This window comes from Orbicella franksi, chromosome 6 (assembly GCF_964199315.1).
Source record: "Orbicella franksi chromosome 6, jaOrbFran1.1, whole genome shotgun sequence".
Classification (NCBI taxonomy): Eukaryota; Metazoa; Cnidaria; class Anthozoa; order Scleractinia; family Merulinidae; genus Orbicella; species Orbicella franksi.
In genome coordinates this window covers 29,376,337-29,398,036 of record NC_138150.1, presented here as the reverse complement: position 1 = coordinate 29,398,036, position 21,700 = coordinate 29,376,337, and the positions used below count along the sequence as shown (strand labels likewise).

At 39.2% G+C, this 21,700-nt stretch overlaps 2 protein-coding genes across 2 annotated transcripts; one reads left to right on the top strand and one right to left on the bottom strand.

Annotated features, from left to right (window-relative positions):
- Positions 1 to 1,570: 1,570 nt before the first annotated feature.
- LOC145489029 (small ribosomal subunit protein uS8) lies at positions 1,571 to 5,512 on the bottom strand. The gene is made up of 5 exons (XM_081467919.1): positions 5,497 to 5,512; positions 5,158 to 5,298; positions 4,178 to 4,257; positions 2,688 to 2,773; positions 1,571 to 1,699 (listed from the first exon to the last, which is right to left on the bottom strand). Exons 2-5 carry the CDS (start codon positions 5,288 to 5,290, stop codon positions 1,606 to 1,608), a joined length of 393 nt encoding a protein of 130 aa, XP_081324045.1. The 5' UTR covers positions 5,291 to 5,298; positions 5,497 to 5,512; the 3' UTR covers positions 1,571 to 1,605.
- On the top strand, positions 5,510 to 17,823 carry LOC145489028 (echinoderm microtubule-associated protein-like 6). The gene is made up of 14 exons (XM_081467918.1): positions 5,510 to 6,940; positions 7,928 to 8,044; positions 8,414 to 8,600; positions 9,338 to 9,443; positions 9,954 to 10,148; positions 10,549 to 10,763; positions 12,748 to 12,936; positions 13,233 to 13,277; positions 13,724 to 13,843; positions 14,572 to 14,743; positions 15,555 to 15,683; positions 16,416 to 16,681; positions 17,001 to 17,157; positions 17,625 to 17,823. Exons 1-14 carry the CDS (start codon positions 6,060 to 6,062, stop codon positions 17,720 to 17,722), a joined length of 2,877 nt encoding a protein of 958 aa, XP_081324044.1. The 5' UTR covers positions 5,510 to 6,059; the 3' UTR covers positions 17,723 to 17,823.
- The last annotated feature ends 3,877 nt before the right edge of the window (positions 17,824 to 21,700 follow it).

Below are 21,700 nucleotides of genomic sequence, written 5' to 3'. Positions count from 1 at the left end.
TCTTCAGCATCTTGAAGTGCTGGAATTTAAAAGGAAAAAGAGAGCAGAAGAAAAGGCAAAGTTAAGTAGGGACGCAAAAGATAAATCATATGAGGATTATCCTTGGACTGAGTCGTGCGAAGATCTAACCAAGCTTAAAAGCTACGTGTTCCAGAACTAAACAAGTACTTGAACCACCACGGGCTAAAGCAGCATTTGAAAAGCAGCAAGAGTGAGAAAGTAAAGGCAATTGTAAGACATTCATGTTTGCAGCAGAAGAGTCCTCTCAGAGCTGGCCAGCCAACACTGAGAAATGCAAGGACATTGACCCAAAATGACAACAGGGCAAGTGCTGACAGCAGTGAAACGGATGAAAGTGACAATGATGAGTATGACAGTGATGCCATTGACTCTGGGGGAGAAGATGACTCAAGTGATGTCATTCTTGCATTCATCAATTCGGATGAGAAAGATGCCAATGAGAGGCCAAATGCCACACGCTCAGGGCGAGCCATAACTAGGAGATCCGAAATTGACTTCTCTTTCTTTTGATTTGTTTTTTAAACAACAGCTCTCTGTAGTAGAGGGATTGTCAATATTGTCTTCATAGTGAGCACAATAACGTGAAGTAGGGGGATAATAGAGAAATATTAAAAAAGTTGAAATCTAAATATTGTTTGTTCAATTTTTTTGTGTGGGGGGGGGGGTCATCCCAAAAAATGACCGCTATAAGGGGGGGGGGCCATGCGAAAAAATTGGTAAGCTGAGGGGGGGTCATGCGATTTTTAAATGGTGCTTCCCAAATCCCACCAGCCCCCCCTCCCTCATAAAAAATGAACGGTCCCTTAGCACTATTTGTCCCCGTGGTAACGTCATAGTGTATCCCAGGTTTGAAGATGTTGGAACTTTTCTGTACGTTTTTGTGAACGTTATAGTTTTCTTGCGCTAAGAATTATGGGTGAATGTACATTGCCATCTTATTTCAGGATTCTATGGATAGTTAAGTTCAAGGACCTCTTCCCTCGAGTCGAGGGGACCGCTTCGCGATCACGGCAGACTACACAGAACGCGAGCGTGAGTTCCGCACTAGAGATCATGGCATAAAGAAAGACGAGAAGACTTCTTTACGTCCATCTTCAAGTACAATGTCGGTAGTGGGCTCAAAAACTTCCTGTTATAATTCCCGTCATATTCCCTCCCCATTTCAACGTCAGAAAGTAAGACTAAACTGTAATAAATGATTTGAACGGTGAGTATGTAACGTAGATCAACGAGGTCATTAAAACGTGTCCAGGGTGGCTTTCTTTCAATAAATCCCTTCAAGCGACAAATCTGTCAGTGTGACTTCACAGTTAAGTGCCGTTAATTCTATCATGCTGTTTTTGATTTCCGCTAATCTTGAAGTCGTCGCTCACAATAATTATCTTAGTGTGAAGTTGGACCTGTGATCATAAGGCAGTTACTCAAAAGCGATTCCGAGGGCAGAAGATCTCACTGAACGTGATTAAGGAATAACCTCAGAAGTTTCTCAAAAGACCCCTGAAGCTGATGTGCATAAAGTATACACGCATGCAAACCAACCAAGACAATACACAGGAACAGTCTGTTTATTTATAATGATCTCGGTTAGTAGAAAAACCCTAGGAGTTTTCCACCAGTGTGCTTTCTTCTGGCTTCTTCATGGTCCATAATGCCACTAGACGTCGAGATGACAAGGTAGCTGCAAACCAAAATATCATTGTTAAATGGATTTGGTTTTGACAGTCTGCAAAAACATGTATGGAATTAACACGTACCCCACGACAACAGGCTCACAGGATATTGTCTATCTATTGAAAAATTCCTTATTTTTCGAATAAAATTGGTTTAAAGAGCAAGCACTCTTCCAGGTCTTCCACTTTACAAGTTAACCCTTCAGTCCTGCGTTATCTTAAATTATCAGTTCTCATTTTAATAAGTGATCTATACGTTTGGTGGTTTTCAAGCTATGGATGAATCTGGGAAGCTGGCCAGCAGTCTCCTGGACAAGAACACTGTAAGAGTTGCTTGATGTGTGTCTCAGAGGAACTCTTCAGAGAATTAAATTATAAAATTCCATATGTATCTCTCTACCCTTTCCCACGTAACTTGTACCTTATCAAGACAACAAACAGCACAACACTCATAGAAACAAAGGCATTCAAGGCATCAAAACACCAGCCTTTTTCCCAACTCCACTACCAGAGAGAAATGAATGCAAATTCTGCTAGCAATGGCATTATTTGAAAACTCTAATACCAAACACTTTTAAGTTAATTAATTATTTCACTCATCATTAAAATAATGAGGGAAATAATTAATTTTGTTTCCTATGAATCTCAATGTTTTCCAAGGCAGAGCTGAAGGAAACATAATGACTCCCTAAAAACAAAATGAACCTGTTCCTGAGGAAGCAGTCATTAAGTTATTTGTTACATAACACAACGACGACATTAGTATCCAACGTGAAAACGGAGCTTGCCGATTGACATTTGATCAGATTTCTCAATGTTGCCCACTCAGAGACTTTTGGGGGCAAACAGTTTCATTGTTACATGCCATTTGACTATCAAATACTGTAGCTTGTGAGAGCAAGCACTGTAGGGGATAAAATTCCAGCTATATAACTAAGTAACTTGGGAAGTACTCTTGTCTCAAACAGCAGGCTTTACATTGAAATTTTTACTTACCCAAACTGTCTTGATGGCAAAAGATTGCTTGCCCATTGTTCTATGTCGTGAACTTTCAAGTCATAACGAGGACTTATGACACCACACTGCAAACAAGATGATGAGAACTGTCAGGACACTTTGTTTAGCACATGAAAGCAGATAAGCTTTAGCTTGATTGTGACACCTTATAAACATGTAAACTCTGAACAATCAACGATTTCATGTTTTGCTGTTGTCTGACAATCATCATAACTGTGGGTTGTAATTGTTAGATTTTGATTCATTTTGTTTGTTTCTTTATATAAAGGCTTGTTGGTTGACCTCCTAATTAGGATTGACAGCAGCAAAAAATGCAGCTGTTAGTTAGGCTTTAAACTTCGTGGTTTGTGCGCTATTGAAAGGTACAGTAAAATAACAAGTTTTTCTAAGCTACAGCCATAATTAGACGACAGACTGACAAACCTGTGCTAAGGATGACGCCTACAGTACATGTACTCTAGTTATCATGCATACATTCTGCGCATCATACAATGTATGGATTAAGCCTTCTTCACACTAGTGACATAACGGCAATGATATAACAACATAATCGCCTTATGTCGGTTATGTGAACATGACATAAGGCTATGGTCTTTAAATTCCTTCATACTTTTGTCAAACGATATTGGATGGCATTGAACAGCTTCGGCAAGTGTTTCTTCATCTTTCCAAGCCAACAGTCAATTCTTGCCCAGTCACCACCATTTTGAAAATAGTGCTGGTGGCAGACTGGGTTCGACAATTCTTGTGCATCTCAGATTGGCACTTGGCTTTGTTATGTCGATGATGTTCACACTAGTCTTGTTTTAACAGAAACCTAACAAAACAACATAAGGAAAAGATCAGCTTCTTCCTTATGTTGTTATGTTCATGTTATGTTGCTATTATGTTGTTATGTCAGGATGTTCACACTGCCAACATATTGACGTAACGTCCTTCTTATGTCGTTATGTCGCTAGTTTGGACTAGACCTTACACACCAGGCAAGTGGTTGGACTATCAACAAAGAAACCAAGTGTGTTACTTCTATGCAAGCTAAAATTGTACTTATCAGTATGACTGCTTCCTATGTTGACCTTGTCATGTTCAGTGAACATACATGAAAACCTGGAACACCATAGTAGCAGCATACAACTAACTAGCATCTGCCGAATATCATACAAAGATCAAACAGCAAGCGTCTCTCTGAAGATAGCCTAGTCTGTGACTAATTGGCTATTGTTAGTCTAAGCTGACTAAACAATTAAAACAATATGATTAATCAACAAAATGTTGGAGGAAAGTAGTTGTCTATTTGGTCAGGCCCCAGTAGTTTGGAAGTGTGGATAACGCTATCCTGATTAAATCACTGTCTAATACATAAGAGTAAACAAAACAAACTACACTATTCAACTGATGGTAATTTATCTCGTGAATAGTATTATTCATCCTGTCAACAACTTGGGCCATGTAAGTACAAGTGTATGTACCTTGTTTAGCCTTCCTGTAAGATTCACAACAATTTTGCCTGCCCTGTGGTCATCAACAATCTCAAATTCGCCAATATAACCTGAAACAACAACGATACACAGTCATTGCCAGAAATCCAAGGAGTTATTAAAACCTTACTGCGTCACACTAGATTACAAATGAATTTCCACATGATTACAGCTGGGGGTAACCCAGCACTGGAATAGCATCTCACCCAGGGGAGAGTAGAAATACTCCTGGTTGGCTCATGCTACAGAAACTGGGATAAGCTCTGGCGTGATGGGCCACTTGGCTCGTATGAGACTTAACCTTACCTTTTTGGAGCTTTTTTTGTGCCACAGGACATGAAGAGGACTATTCATATGGCTAGCTCCAAAGGCATCACAGGAAGGCAAGAAGAACTATTTCCTGATTTATGATTGGCTAACCGAAACGGTAAGATGACCAGAAATGGATCACGAGGTTTATACCAGAAAAATGGATTCTCCCATATCATACCTTGTCTGGTCATCACTCCCCATTTAGCCGGCTTTTTATCAAGTAATCCTAAATTAGTCACATGTACATACAAATTACAGAAGTTTTCCCTCCAAATGCTCAACATCATTTAAAAGGCAAGATTTAGGTTAGAAGTGTAAACGACTGTAACACATCAATACACGACAAACAACCATGTGATCCGTTAAAATAAACAAAGGGCGGTGAAAGGTTGCTAAATTAATCTAAGTTTATATCGAGATCTGCAGTTACTGAAAATGGCTTTGAGTTACAGTAAAAACAATGCCAGGCTACATAAATAAAAAGCCTTCTTTAACAACTGGTACGTATTCATCAGGTCGAAATGTTTTCTCGTTGAATCTTTCTCACACAATCACAACGTAATATGGCACGTGCTTCCGATAACTATATTTTTGAGGTTCGAATAAAACTTCAGGAGACCCACAGAGGAGGCAAAAACACAGACTTCCGACACACTTACCGTGTTTCATCATTACGGTCAGAAACTTTATTATAACCTTCGAGGAAGGTCGTAGAAGAACCTGCCGCTTTCCACGTCTTTCAGCATTACATATGGAGTTGAGAGCGTCGCTCAAAACATTAATTCGCACCATGTTGAACCCTGGTACATGAAACACACTGTTGTCAACACAAGTTTCAAAACAATTGCCATGAAAATCAGTTTACCAGGCACAAGGTAACATATAACTACTCAGAAGTGAAGAACAGTTATTGTTTTATTGAGAAAGAGAGTAAAAAGGTTAAAAGCGCTTTTTCTGAAGCCGATGCAGACGGATTTTTCATGGAAGTTTTCGCATACCTGGTGGAAATTCGCGATCGCGAGAGAGAAAGAAAGCTCGTTCCTAGACCATAATATATTCCCGGTAGCCTCGCTTTGAAGTCATTTCCAGTTTCCAGGCGCGGTGCTGGGCAGCAAAACGCGGGTAAACAGAAATCAACAAACCCAATGGCATGTTATGTGTTTCCTTCGGTTATTAGGGTAAATATTTGCAATGCTCTTTATCGTAGATGGGCATAAAATATGGCATTTATCAGCTATCGATATTAAGAGGAATCTTTCTGATGCAAGCATCAAAGAAGCCGTTGTTACTTGTCATCATGCTGACGACTGCAAATGAATAGATGATCGACGCCTCTTGGGAAAAAGAAATTGAAGGGGTTCATTTTACGATCTTGTACGCCTTACCGACAAAATACCTTTGGTCAGGTGATAAAATCACTTTAGTACTCTGGAATATGATAGATGATGGATTTTTTACAAGCTGTTGATAAGGACTTTGGCACTATTTAGAACGTTGAAATCGTCACACAATTTGAAAAGCGTGACTCGATGAAATTTGGGCGCCACTAGCACTGTTTACAATGTTTACAAGAGAGAAAGTTAAACTAGACGCTGCAAAAACAAATGCCAAGAAAGGACGTAAAGGGAAAACCTCCAAAGCAGCTTGGGAGACACTACTTGCGAATAGTTCACAAAATGGCACTGTAGGAAATGAGAGATCACAGTCAAGAGGTTCTGAAAAGAGGAATGGGTACTCACATGTTCAATGGTCAGATGATGAGGATGATGACGATGATGAGTATGACAGGTATAACACTTCTATAACTCCAAATGCATCTTTAAACTTGTCTGGGAGCCACTCAAAAAGCTTTGAAAATTTATGGAAGGCAGCAGCCGAGGGAAGGTCAACTTCTCCCTTGCACAGGAGTTTTGAATCTAAACCTGTGCCTATTGCCGACTATCAGGTTCACACTGGCCAACCTCCAGTTCCCAAAGAAATTGTTAAGCAAATACGAGAAGGAAAATATGTCAACTTTCAGGAACTCCTTCCGGAAAACCTTGACAAAGAAAATGCAAAAAACAAGACATTTGTTGATGAAACAGAAAGGGTGGATGACATTACTAAATGGACTGATTGTATGGCTGCTTATACTGCAGTTTTTACTTGTGATTTTCCCCACCGAATTAGAGACTTACTAGCATACCAAGGTATAATAACCAGGTTATACCGTGAATGTCAAGATAACAGAGCATGGCAGAGGTATGATGTTGCCTTCAGGCGTAAAGCCTCTCAGAGTGGCCTGAAAGACTGGAGCACTGTTGATGAAAATTTGTGGATTATGGCCTCATCTAGAGATGCCCGGAGGGCTGTGCTTTGTAAAGCTTGTCTATCCCTGGCACATGACCAAGCATCTTGTCCATTAAATACAAAAGAAGAAACCCCAAGGAGACAGCACTCTTGGTAAATGTATGATAATATTATAATGCATGATAAGATAAGGTATGATATGATTGTCAATTAAAGGTATATTAGTCAGAATAATTTGAGTGAACAATTTTAGAGTATGGATTGATGGAAGTGGACAGGATGGTAAGGTCTAACAAAATCACACGATAAATTTTCTGGGTATAAGACATAATACAAGAAGCTAGAAATCTAAGCTCTACAAGATCATGGTGCGTAAGGAACACCTCAGAAATATTTGTAGTTTGGAGAAAGTGTTACCAATTGTAATATGTAACTTGAACTTGAACGTGGTACTATGTGTAAAAGTGACGTTATTATTATTTCAAAACAGGGTTTACATTAAGGGTTGGGCACCAGGCAAATTGACTAGCTGTGAGCATGATTTTGCTCGGCTGGTTTGACCTTCTAGCAGAAAGTTTTTTTCACAAAGTAGTTCATTTCTAATAGTTTCGCCCATCTGTGAAAACCAGTTGCCCTCCCGCTGAAAATATTAATGAAACTCCTGCAAAAGAACATAATTATAAAAATGTAAGAAATAATTTGAACTTACAGTTTAAGTGGTGAGGAGACCTCAATGAAACTAAAATGTTTGTAGGTGTTTAGGCCTCTTTGAGACTATAAGGACTTACACTGTACATATACACTGTATAACCAGCATAGGATAAATTCTAATGGATGGCAAGTAGTTGAAACAAAACCAAAGACTGGTTGGCAAGTAGATGGGTCCATTGTTGATAATAATGAGCTGAGAGAATAAAGTATTTCTCACCCCAGCTATGACCTGGGTATTGTCTTTGAAAACACTTACCGGTACAAATTTATCTGGAGACTGCCATTGGTAGACAAGATATAATATGCACTGACTTCAAAATTTTTAAACTTTTTAGTTAGTTACATGTAACAGAAGTTACTTAATATAGGCCACAAGGATTACTTGACTGTTTACTTCTTGTTTGAAAATCATTTGGATACTTACAAAAGGTTATCCAAGTCCACCAAAAAGGCTACAGTGGAGGAGGAAGAGCGGCCACGATCAGTCAGTCCAACTCGAGGCAAGAGAGGACCTCCTGAAGGACTTGATCTTAAGTTTGCCTTCGGGTAAGTTTTGGCAGAACCGGTTTTTTAATGTTGTGTTGTGACATTTTGATCAGTGGGCAATTCATTGACAACACTTGCGAGTGTTGTCCTTAATAGTTAATAAAGATGACAAGAGAACAGTAGACTGATGTCAACTTTGTTATCAATACATACATACATACATACTTTATTGACTTTCCCTTTAGAGGCTTTTCAAAGACAATACAATAATAATTTAAAACTACTTAAAAACTCTAAGATTCATTAAGATTAATTAACTAGAATTATAAACTACAGCATAATGGTCAATATTGATAAATTGCCAGCTTAGAATGCTTCTTCTTATTGCCAGATAGGGTTTCACATCTCAATTTTTCTTTGTCGTGACAGGTACCATGGTTACAATGCATGTAACAATCTATTCTACACACAGTCAAATGAGATAGTGTTTCATGTAGCAGCTCTTGGGATAGTGTACAGTCCAGCAAGTCATCAACAGAGATTCTACAAGGGTCACACTGATGATGTTCTTTGTCTAACCATTCATGACGACAAAGACTTTGTGGCTACAGGACAGGTAGTGTTCCTTAATTGTACCATATAGTACTTGTTTATCAAGGCTAAAAAAATGTTTGATGAGTTTGGAGAAAAGTACATCACTGTAGTGTTCCTTCAGATCACGTAAGGCTACAAACCAATAATATCAACTTGTCATTATGTTTAACAAATGTATAAAGCTGCCTGTATGTAGCCACAATAGTAAACCTATGTGTTTATGGTTTGCATGCGTTTTTGTACTTACAGTAGGACACCATAGCAAAAGTCGGTGGTATAAACTTAATAATTTTGGTCATGTAGTTAACAATGATATTTACTCCAGAGAACATTATCCATGATAATGATATTTACTGCAGAGAACATTATCCAGTAGTAATGTAAAGGGGTAAAAAAAGAAAACCCCTTGTGGGTATTGGTTGAACTATACACCTTGTATTGCTAACAGTAAGAATTTTGCAGGGGCTAGGTTTCACTTCTGTATTTGCCTTAACGATAGTACTTACAAAGGTCCTTTTTCTGTTGTAAGGAGTATTTCTTTTAGGTGTTTGGCATGCTCACTGTGCCCTGCTGTACAGTAGGACAGCTTATTGCTTATTTTAACCATTTATTGTTCATGAGATACAATACAATACATTTATTAGGTTCCCTGAAAGGATTTTCATACCTAATTTAAAGAGTATGCTTATCCATGGATAAACATTCATGTGTGTTACCAAGTGTGTTTTATAGTGCATGTTTTCTTGGTGATTTCTGCAGGTTGGCAAAGAAGCAGAGACTCACGTTTGGGATGCAAGCTCCATGAGAACTGTGTCTGTGCTGAAAGGTTTTCACAGGAGGGGCATCATCTGTGTTGACTTCTCAGGTACACTGTACAAGAGGTGTAAAGCAGTTGAAATTTGTCTCTCCATATATTTTACTATATTGCTCTCCAAACCATAGCTAGGATGAAAAAAGAACTTCAGAAATTGTCTTGCATCAGATCTGGATGTGCTGATGGTTAATTTTCACTATGCCATCCATTCTGTACTTCCATTGATCACTATAGAGGGCCCTGTATGACTAACAAGATTGCAAACTTTGTCTACATGTGCATGTAGAACTGTTTTGTAGTAGCTTTTTATCATTGCACCCTAGCTCTACCCTGTCAGAAAGCAACAGCTCTCGCTGTCAGGATTGGCCACAATGTCATTCCTTGGTGTGAATTTGTTTTAAGTTCTCAGTATGTCGCAGGTTCTTAGGTGGAGTCAGGTCACTCTGCTTGATGGACAGTACCCTGACTTACTCGCATGCTTACAACCCACATTTCATCATCTACATTGCAAATGACCAGGAAGTTGCTTTTTCTGACCAGGTGATTATTATCTTGTTACAGGTGATGGAAAGAAGCTGGCAGATGTTGGTCTTGATGATGACCATAGTATCTGTGTGTGGGACTGGAAGAAAGAAGAGAAGCTGGCATCCACTCGTGGTCATAAGGACATGATCTTTGTTTTAGAATGGAATCCTTTCAACCCAAATTACCTGGTTTCAGTTGGAGAAAAACACATCAAATTCTGGACACAAAAAAGTAATTATAATTATTGGAAATAAGTATAGGTAATCGCATGAATGTAAGTGGAGTTAAGGATTTACACTACGAGTGAAATTTGGAAATTCTCTCAAACTTGCACAAGTAGTGTAAATCCTTAATTGCTTAAGTTTTTAAACAATACTGATTTACTATATGACTGAGAAAAGAACAAATGAGTGTGCGTTAATTTGTTCTGAAGTGCAATTTATGGATTAACGATAAATTGGCCTGCTCTCAGCCAGTCACAAAGAAGTCATTTTCTTAGTCATATAATCATGTTTTTAACAGTTGTCAGATACTTTTCCTCTGTCATGGGCAGCTACTTCTAAACTCTTAGAAAGAAATTGCATTCAAAGTTGTTCGTAAATTATGTATTAAAATTTTGTTGTTGTTGTAGATTCGAAGCTGGAGAAGCGTCCAGTGACATTTGGTAAGGCTGGTACTGCTGCGACTATGTTGTGTGTCTGTCACAGTCCTAAAGATGACCTGTGCTTCACAGGTAGCGACACAGGGTTGGTTTATGTGTGGCAAGGAACTACTCTGTACCGTTCAGTACAGGCACACAAGGGAGCTGTGTGTGCTATGTACTCACTAAGCCAATCAAAGCAACAGGTATGTTAAGATTTTAAGGAAAACGACCACTTTTTTAAGTTTAAAAGACATGTTTCGACAGAACTTCTGTCATCTTCAGTTGAATGAATGATTACAAAGCAAGTTGAGTAATAAGTAGGCAAAAATGCTAATTAAGACAAATAGTAACAACAGAACGTGAAAAGGTGTAAATTAAAAGGATAATTTTAGATTTACATGGTGTAATTGCTGATTGAGGCAAGGTAGTTCTTTTTGAATATGGATAGCCTCCTTTATCTTGAGTTGAAAGCTGGTAGTGGCATGATCTAAAATATGGAAGCAGTCTATTGAACACAATGAGCGACAATGTTCAGAATTCTGAAGATGTTTGAAGATGTGAGAGGCCTTATCAACGGCTAAGTGCTCACGTACGCGTGTGGAAAAATGTCGGGAGGTTTCGCCGACATAACAGGCATTACAGCCCGCACATGTAAACTTATAAACTACACGTGAACGAAGCCCGCCAGGGATAGGGTCTTTCACACCAAAAAGGTTACCTATCTTAAAGGAAGAAAAAACTAATTTGATGTCTAAATCATTACAATAGCGCTTGATTAAGTGTCGAATCTTCTTCTGAGTGATGACAGAAAAATGGCCTATGTACGGCAGCTTAAAGTAAAACGTGGGCGAGGTGGCAAGGGGGTAGCCCCGGGGACAATGATTGCTATGGGCCCCAGTGATGTAACGGTTAACCACTTTTTCAATTAAATGGGCAGGGAAAAGGTTCTTTTTGAGAATTTCAGTAAGCTTGGTTATATCCTCGTGTAACCCCAACCAAGTGTTGTTGATCTTGTAGGCCCTGTCAACAAGAGTCCTAATGAGACCTACTTTGTATGAGTACGAGGTGAAGCTAAAATAATTAGTTAATAACCCAGTAAAGGTTTTCTTACAGTAAACCCTAGTTAGGAAGGAATTAGTGTCACTATTATCAATAAGAACATCTAGAAAGGGTAATTTGCGATTAAGTTCTTTTTCCATAGTAAACCTTATGTTGGGGTGCCTAGAGTTAATGTAGTCAAAAAATATAACAGCATGTTGCTTCAAGCTACCTCATTTTGGCCTTGCCTACCTTTATGCTGGAGGATAGGGTTTTTTATACTAGCTGTGCATAACTTTGTTTGTCTGAGCTTATCAGATGATAGTGTCCTTAGACAGGGACTTCATTAAGTTTTTGGCCTTCTCTTCTATGCATGATAAGTGACAAGACCTCACTTGAAATAGGAAAGCAATACCGGTAAATATCATATTCTTCTGACTTCCATTACCCTCCCCTCTTCTTATCTCATTGTCTCTCTCAACCTGTCGTCTTTCAATGTGTATTCATCTTTTCCTGCAAGGTAGTTGTTTGACAAAGGAGAGCTTAGAGCTGTGAAAATTTTATTCAGACCGCTTGAGGCTTTAAGCTTGGCTGTTGTCTTGTAGTGGGTTCCTGTTGCGGCAAAAGGCAGTAATAAATTTTATTATGTCAAGGAAGTTGGACTGGATTTAAGCAACCATCCATCCACTTAAATCCACCTGTTCACCCATCCATCTGACCATCCAAATACAAAAATTCCTATGTGTCCAAGACTTTTAATAACGCTTCATCTTTTCTTATTCTCTTTAATCTTCATATCCTTTTATCTTGTCTGTCTCTGTCTCTATATGGTTGAACAAGCTCACTCTGCCTCCAGGAAACACCCCTACTATTCCTGTAAGTGGTTTACTGTGTTGTCAGTTTATGAAGCATTTGATTGACACTCAGTTTAACAGTGATCAGTATTTTTCTTTTTGTTAGTATCGTAAAAAAGTAATAACTGGAATTTTGTAACTCTTTCAAATGATCTCAACAAAGCTTATGTATTTGTGGTGTGTTATTGCAAAAAAGTCCCTTTTGCATGCAAATTTACCTTCAAATTGTAGGAAACCTCAAGACAATTGTTTGCTATTTAGTAATAAATTGCTTATTATAAAATATTTTATTCAGGGTTATGTGACTGGCGGTAGAGATGGCGTCGTTACCATGTGGGACCCACTGTTTGAACAGTGTCTCAAGGCATTCAAGGTGGAGGGAGCATCCATGAGCCCAGGCTCAGTTCTCCTGCAAAATCTGCCTCCTGTCAGAGCTTTACACACTGATGAAGACAAAATACTCATTGGGACAGGAAATGATGAGGTGTGTGAAAACAGGTCTGCAATACGTGCACACATTTTGAATTGCACATTTCTGCAGATATCGTATGGTGTTTACTACACATCTACGCTCTCCACTTAATAAAAGCGCAAAATCAATTCTGGCAGTAAAATATACTTTTTAAGTGCATTTCAAAGCTACATGTATGCTACTTTACTATACTTTATTGTACCAGGTGTTAGTTAGTTTTGCTACATGTAGGTTAAGGAGCAGGGTGCATTTTAAACTTGAAGTCGCTACTAAAAATAATATTATTGGTTTTAATTTATGTCTCTTAGATCATTGAAATTGAAGAAGATGGGAAGATGACCATTCTAGTGCAGGTATGCAGTGGCTGGAAATTGTAAGAATTTTTTAGTCGAGTGCTACGGCAGTGAGATCAATGTATTGGAAAATACAATATTTTATACCATGCCATAGAAAATACAGCTAACCAGAATACAGGAAAGTCTTGTTTGTATATTTGTCGGCATTACATCCAACCTTCTCATCATATGCTGAGCGTATGTCGCATTGATTGAGTTCAGTGGCCATTGTATTTTGTATGGCGTGGTATAAAATTGATATGAAATGCTCTCGCATGGTAAACCATGGAATATTCCATGAGTTACTTGTATTTTCTTGGTATACTTCACTGTGTGTTTTCTGAGAAAATTCATGTAACTCGTGGGATATTCCATGGTATACCACTTGAAAACGTTGCATAACTAGTATATATACATATATATTTTAGCGCCTTACACGTTGTACAATGTTGTTTGTGCAATAGGGTCATGGCGAAGGGGAGGTCTGGGGCCTAGACACCCATCCTACAGATGACGAGTGCATGACGGTTAGTGATGACAAGACGCTCAGAGTCTGGGACCTAACTAAACTAAGACTCAAGAAGGTAAGAAGATTCAAGAAACCTGCTCACCTGATAGGAGTAATTTGGAATATAATTTTACACTGACTGTAAACTGGCACTGGCTCCAAATGACGCAAAGAACTCTCCCTGGATTTACAGGAAACAAAAGCTTTTACACTCTTCCTAAATATGGATTAATTCAATCTTTACCTTTGCTCAATTATTGAAGCAATATGTCCTTCAGTGGAATCCCGCCTTACAGTCACCTTGTTAATACGGCCACCTCGTTACTACAGCCACCTTTTTTTTGCCCCGGCGAAACGTCCATACATTTTCCAATAAGAAAACTCCGTTAATACGGCCAACTGCCACATTCTGAAATCCCACCAACTTTTATCATCATTTGTAATTTTACCCCGTTTATACGGCCACTTAAACCAGTTATGTTCATCTTTCATGTGTTAATAATACATTATATATACTGACTGAAGTTTCAAGTTTTTAAAAAATTACATCCGCATTCCGGATGCGTAACAGTTGTTTAGAAGTAGAGTTGTGATATATCTCTTAAGACGTCACTTAGTTTAGACTGGTCATGAAATTTGACCCTACCCCGTTGATACGACCAAATTTTCATGGCCCGTTGGTGACCGTATTAACGGGGTCTCACTGTATTTGAAGGTAGCACAACATTTGCAACTGTTCAACTGTTAAACTGTGCACGTCTTACGTCAGATGGCCATAATTTAATAAATTCGTTTCTTCTTTAGGTAAAGAGACTAAAGAAGGGTGGTCGTGCGGTGACATATTCCCCAGACGGTTCTTCAGTGGCTGTGGGTCAGAATGATGGCGGATTCCTCATCTTAGACTCAGAATCTCTCGAAAAGATCGTAGGATTCAAAGACAGGAAAGAAAGCATTTCAGACATCAAATTTTCCCCAGGTAATTCCTGCCTCGGTGCTGACTGCTTTTCATCGGTCAGAGTTGCTTTCTTCGAGAGTTATAAAGCCTGCGCTTAACGGAAAGAGATGTTGCTTGGTTTGTTTGCGAACATGACGTATGAAATTTTTTTATGGTGTCATGATCTCGTGACTGCTTTGGAACACTCGTGAGAGTTTGGGCTTGGTTTTGATTGGATAATTAGAATCGAAAACTCTTCACATATGCGAAGATTTACCGAGAACGGAACTTGTCTTTCCTAGTGTAAATACTTCACTTTCTTTGCAGAACACGGAAGTTGCGTAAAATTTATATCTTTTTCACAGTTTTTGTTGGAGTTTCTTTCTTACCTTCACGAGCCTCTATAAATGAGGAGAAGGACCTCAGCAGTTTTATCAGCTGCTGATCTTTTTGTTCTCGTTGATTTACCATTTGCATTACGATTATGAGCTCGAGATTTCTATCAAGCATAGAAATCTAGAGGGAATAATCGTATTGTTTTAGCATAAATCCACTAGTCGTTCAAAATTCGACTAGAGAATTGCCTAAATCCTCTTCACAGACACTTCGAAAACGCAAACAAGCGGCCGCCACTTTCTCAACAACCGCACACTGCCAGGCTGCTCACTATCTACAACAGAATAGATTGTGAACAACGTAGCCAATCAGAGAACAGCAATCGTGATAGAACGCTTGTGGTTTTATACTGAGTTTAAAGATTTCGTACCATTGCCTCTTCACCTATGCAGCGTTTCACTGGCGATCATTTTTTAAACTTTGCCTCAGAGAAGTGTTCTATATTTTGCATTGACAGACGGCAAGTTTTTGGCGGTGGGTTCACACGATAATTTCGTGGATATCTACAGCGTGAGGCGAGGTAAAAGAACTGGTGTGTGCAAAGGAAGCTCTAGTTATATCACACACTTGGACTGGGACGCTAAAGGTAAATATTTGATTGTTAATATCAATATAAAGTGCTGTCTTGACAGTGTTCCTCGTGTGACATGCGAAAAAGGTTCTGTTGCGGAGACAAAATTGTACCGCAACATTTATGAAATTCAGCTGGTTTGAATTCGTGGGTCATTAAGCAGGGACAAAACTACGTCAATTTTCAATGTCGCATCGTATGCATTACTCTCGCAAACTGTCCCCGCTACAACATGGAAATGAACCCATATCCGCTTCGTGTGCACCAGCTTGCGTACTGTTCCTGCAACATGCGTCCCATGCGTACACAAGGAGGGGCTTGTCCCTGCTTCACGTCCCCGCAATATGTTTCCTTGTGCGTGCCGACCTTAGACCCCGTCTACAATACGCCGCAGAAATTTGAAAACGCAGCTTTATTTCTACGGTTAGGCCTACCGTCCACACTAATCCGTCACGAAAACGGAGCTTTTCGAAAATGCTCTTCAAACCGGAGGAATTTGGAAACACCGGCTTTGCGTTTCAGTGTGGACGGGAAAACATTTTTAAAACGGAGCTTTTTGAAAAAGATGATGTCACGATAATTATGTGATTCCCCTGCCTTATTTTTCCTCAAACACAAATCCAAAATGACCGGTGATTGTTGCGTTTATTTCTCCGAGTGAAAACACCGTTTTCAACTTTCTCCGGGTAGTGTGGACGGAGCATTAATGTTTGTGTGCGTACGCTCTAACTTGCTTGATCTTTTTAGGTAAACTGATCCAGACTAACTCTGGAGCACGTGAACACTTGTTTTACGAGGTGCCTTCTGGGAATCGTAAGACCATCAGTGTCCCGGATGTGGAGAGGTTACAGTGGTCCACCTTTACTTGTGTCCTGGGTCCAACTGTCAAAGGTGTTTTCCCGCCAGGAAGTGACGTCACGGACGTGAACGCGACCTGCCGTTCTAAGGATGGCAGTTTACTGGCCAGCGGTGATGATTTTGGTTTGGTGAAGCTTTTTGAGTATCCTGTGTCGGTAAGTTTTTGTAAAGATTCAAATTTGATAAAATTCCCGATTCATGTTCTCCTTGACCTAGTGACTTCATACCCTGCGAGCAAAGTGGCGTCGATCTTTCTCAGCAAGAAAAGATCGAAGCGACTCAGAAGAATGAATTAGACTCATCATTTTAATTCAGCTTCTTGTGTCTGTTACCCCAATTGTTTCTCATAGCAAGTCAAATTACGTTTAAATGGCCACTTTGCTAACGACCATGAAGTTTTATTGCTATTGGGGTAGGGTCGCTTCCTTCAGGAGGTCGTTTTCTTTTCAATAATTCCATCGTTGTTTTTTGTAGCATCGAGGGGCACGTGGCCGACAGTACAAAGGTCACTCCTCACACGTGACCAATGTTCGGTGGACTTGTGACGACCGCGTGCTTGTGTCAACTGGGGGTCTGGACACGGCCGTGCTGATCTGGGACCGATTGGTTGTTTCAGAGGTTGACGAACCAGGTCAGTATGATCTTTGGCTCGGAAGAAGAACAGGATATTTAGAAAATGGGAAGTCACATATTTGATTATTACTCACCCATGTCATTGTGGAGGTGAATATCCAACGTTGTCTACCGATAATAAGGCAAATAATTGCTTTCGTAGAGTCCATTTTGTGTTGCTGAATGCAACTCTCCAAAAGAGGAAAGTTCTTGCCTGAGTTGTAGGCGACAGGACATTGTAATTTAACTATCTGCGGCCTGTCCGAGTGAGCGAAAAGTACTGTTCTTCAGAGTTTGGCGCGCATTTCTTTTCTGAATAAAACACTGAACATACAACGAATGGAAGACGAGTGATTAACTTGTGCTCTTTGAGTAACTCAAGTAGTTGTGTCCATGGACTGTTGTTTACCTGTGTAATACTCAATAGAAACTCGTTTATGCTTTATCTGAATTACATCTAATAGTAAATGTCATTATTTCTCACAGAAAAGGCCGTAGAGGATAAAGTTCTTGTTCAACCCAAGTTCATTCCAACTGGACCCATTAAGAATCCTATCGCCAAAGGCAAGCCTCAGTGGGATTAAAGCTGTTACCGTGACGCTTCTGGCAGCTATTACAAGACAATGTTGACAGTCTGGCTCCCGTTTTTGAAAGGCTGGATAACGTTATCCACCGGATAAATCGCTATCCGAAATGCTGTTTATACAAGAGCTTTTAAACCATCACTTAACGTGCAATCGGACTCGATTCACGCAGGGCTATTCTATTAGCTTTTTTGCATAAAATCAGGCATACGGAAATGCCATCTTGTACATTCAAAACTCAACTCTTTTTACATTTTTCCGTGAAATTTAACGAATTTTCATTCTTGATAATGATGTTGGACACATCGAAACGTCGAATAACGGTACTTCCAGTATTTCTTAATTCTCGGCTATTAGGGACGGACCATTATTTTATCGAAGGAGGTGTTGGGCGATTTTCTTGGGGATGAAATTTTTTTGATCTTTATGGTGGGGAATAGCTTGTGCAATAACTTCTTCTTCAAGTCAAACACATCAGAAACAAGGCACATTTTTCCCCAAGGCTCCCGTTGCACGATTTTTTTTTCAGCAGTTTTTGCTGTGTAGGAATTGTTTTGGAAATTGCCCAACCCCACCCCCCCTGCCTCCCCCCCCCCCCGCCGTTGCGTCAAAAAAAAAATAATAGCCCGTCTCTTAGTGAATTTGAAGATCTCAGCTATCAGTGAAAAACGCGTCACTTCTCAGGTGACAGTAAAAGTTTGACTAACTTTAAGCCCTATTCATACCCTCATAGTTAGCTAGCTGGTCACGGAGGCCACTCTCAACGAGAGTAGCTTAGCTGCATTCCAAGTGTAACAATGATGACGGAAGTGAGATTATGGGAGATTCTCGTCTGCCTTAGCTTTGCCTGTAAGGAAAGGTTTCAGAGAACGCCGAGCACAATATAACTTATTAGTGATACATACTTTGGTAATTCACATATACCTACATGACTATATATTTATGAAGTGTATTTAAAGGTGCAGTTGGTTTTTAAAATCTCAAAAGTTCTTGGTGGTTTAAGCGCTAATACGTTGGTACTTTTTTTTTGAAAATTTTGAGTTTTTAAATTGGTGTCAAAAAATGTGTGTGCTCAAATTTCAAATTTGTCAAATGTCTAGGACGTTTAATCTGCCATGCCTCTTCTATATTCAGTGTTGTAGCTTGATCACAGACTTCAGCGCATGTGCTGGCGTGTATGCTTAGGAGACCATTACAACAAACCAAAATGCCCCAATAATACCAAATGGACCTTGTCAGGAGTCATTTCTGTAATATAGTGTTTCCTGTTTCACGATTTTCCTTAAGCCTTTCTTCTCAATAGTGTATTATATTACAAGGGGAACATAGATCAGTCTTGGCCACTTTCGGCGTGCAATATAGATTGACTGAACGGCAATAAAACAATGTAGCTATTTTACATCATGAGGAAATCTTAGTGATGCAGCAAAGCAATTTGAGCGGTTTGTAGTGTTTAACCAAAATGCTGTTAGTATGCTCAGTAGAATTGTATCAGGGTAGAGTAGGAAATATATGGTATACGCATTTTTTATCCTTATTCACATATCATTATTATCCATTCATGCACCTTTGGTATACAAGATGTAATAATTTTACAAGAACAATTAAAAAAGGAGTTTCCGGGAACAAAACGTACGTGGCGTCCATTTATTTTTTGAGTTTCTGGCATTATAATTTTATCAGTCTGGCGTGATCTGTTTGTATTCGTAGACAGGTTTGTTTCAAGTCCAAAAGAAACCATTTGTTCACACTTACACTGCCATGAAACAAAATGCGAGTGGCGCAACGGGCCAATCAGGGCATGAGGCAAAACATGTGCGTAAACTTACCACGCGAACCTTTTAGAAACTGTCTGGCTGAAAAAAGACATAAGCACGCAAGGCGTGCAAGAGTTATTATTTGGGAATTAAAAGCCCCTGGAGGAAGCAACACTCAGTGGACTATTAAAAGTTATGATGAGGTTAATCCAAAAAGTTTGGCTGGTTACGGTGTACAGCGAAAAAAATATTAGAGTTTGTTTCACCCTGGGAAATGTGATGCAAAGCCTCCTTTTATCGAGGTTCGATTTTAACAATCGATCAGTGACTTTATTTAATAGAACTACATGGAACTGTTCCTAGCAAGACAGCTAAATATCATGCAGTCTGTAACAGTAGCTAACGGTAAACGGCAGATTGGTGTTGATTTTGGATACTGAATTTTTCTGACTCATTTTGTACCAGGAACCGATTTAAGACGAAATCCGATAGGAAATGGAGCAATTTCAGTTTTTAATGCGGGCAATAACCTTGTACCAGAATAATTTTAAGAATATTACATATACAGTTCTTATTGCGTTTTCTAAAGGCTAAAGATGCAAACAGTTTCCTGAGATAACACCAAAAACGATTTCCCATGGGAACTCGAGAAAATAAATTTCAAATTTCAGAGAAATTGTTCAAACACAGGTAACATTTCATCATCAGTTGAATCTCACCAATACTTTCAAGTGTTTCATGTGGACTTAAATATTTGTTATTGACAATTGGTGTTGGTAGAAATGATTTCTTGTTTTTTAAGAAGATATTTTATAACAGTCGCACAGAAGTTTGCAATACAATGTAAATACTCTTGATGCAGGAGTCTCCTTGTTTCGTGATCCATCAAATCACTTTAGCCGAATGTCGAGCGACTTGACTTCAGGGCTTCGTGGAATCTTCGTACGCTGGACCACGTGAGTCTAACACTTGTGGCAACGCCACGGCTTTATCTCCCGTTTTCCCGCGCTTTTTAAGTCAACATAATGTGATGCGGCCAAAAGCGCGATGAAAAATGCGCCAGGAAATTTAGAAACTAGCGCCAAGGGAATTAAGAGACAATCAGTGGTCTCTGAAGTAATCCTTTGCCTGTTATGCAAATGATACAATGAAAACTTAAATGCGCTGATTTGATACTTTACAAAACTTATTATCAATTCCTTGCTATGCGCGAGAAATTCACACATTTGATAATGAAATTCAAACTTAACGACGCAGTTTCCTTTGTCCATGCTCGCCTAAGCCAATTTTCATTTTCAAATTTCTCAACCGACGTTTAGTTCAGTTTGAGCTGTATCCACTTCGCGTCAGGTTTGCTGACTTTTAGCGATGCGAGCGAAGCTTTAAAAAGATACAGCGAATTTTGTTTAAACATTGAACATTTAATTTCACGTGAACAAGTTTAATTTCTTGAAGCCATGAGACTGAAAGTTCGCTTGACAAGATGGCAACGATCCTTCAAACGGTTTGATTCAAGCACTGCTGAGCTCTGTGGTTCTCACCAGTTAGGACATTTCAGAACTGCACTGTACTAATCTTTAGTGGCAACCGACAAACAGGATTAACGATGTTGAACGATGCAATCCGCCTTAATTTCTTCTTCACTGGTGAGACATTTAGATACAGTCACTATGTTGTAGTATGCGGAGACAGATAAGAGAGGCGGGGCAATGGAAAAGCCTTCTTAGAGGTAAGTACGAGTTTCTCATTCTGTATAATCAGCAAATAGATTGAACTTTATTCTAGAAACATTTCTGGACATTTTACTGGTCATATGATACATTAAAAGACTAAACAATCTCTTAAGAAAGTCACTCTCAGTGACTTTCGAGCTCAACAACAATTCAAAGTGCCAGCAAAAACTCGATGTTTAATTTTCCTAGAAAAGCTTCAACACCATTACCGTGGAACAATGATCTGAAAATTATATTAAAATGCTTGAGTTAGAAATCGAGTGCATGGAAAGCAGTTACTTTATCCGAGGAGATGACTCTCGCACATTTACCCGTTGTAAATAAGTTTCATTTTTCATAAAAAAAAACTCTTTGTGATAAGACACGAAGAGACCGAAGACAAAATGTAATTATGAAACGTTTAAACTTAATTTTCCTTTGTGAATTATTAATGTTAACACTTTTTTTTTCTAGATTAGTCCTTGAAGCGCTGATTACTGTGCAGTACG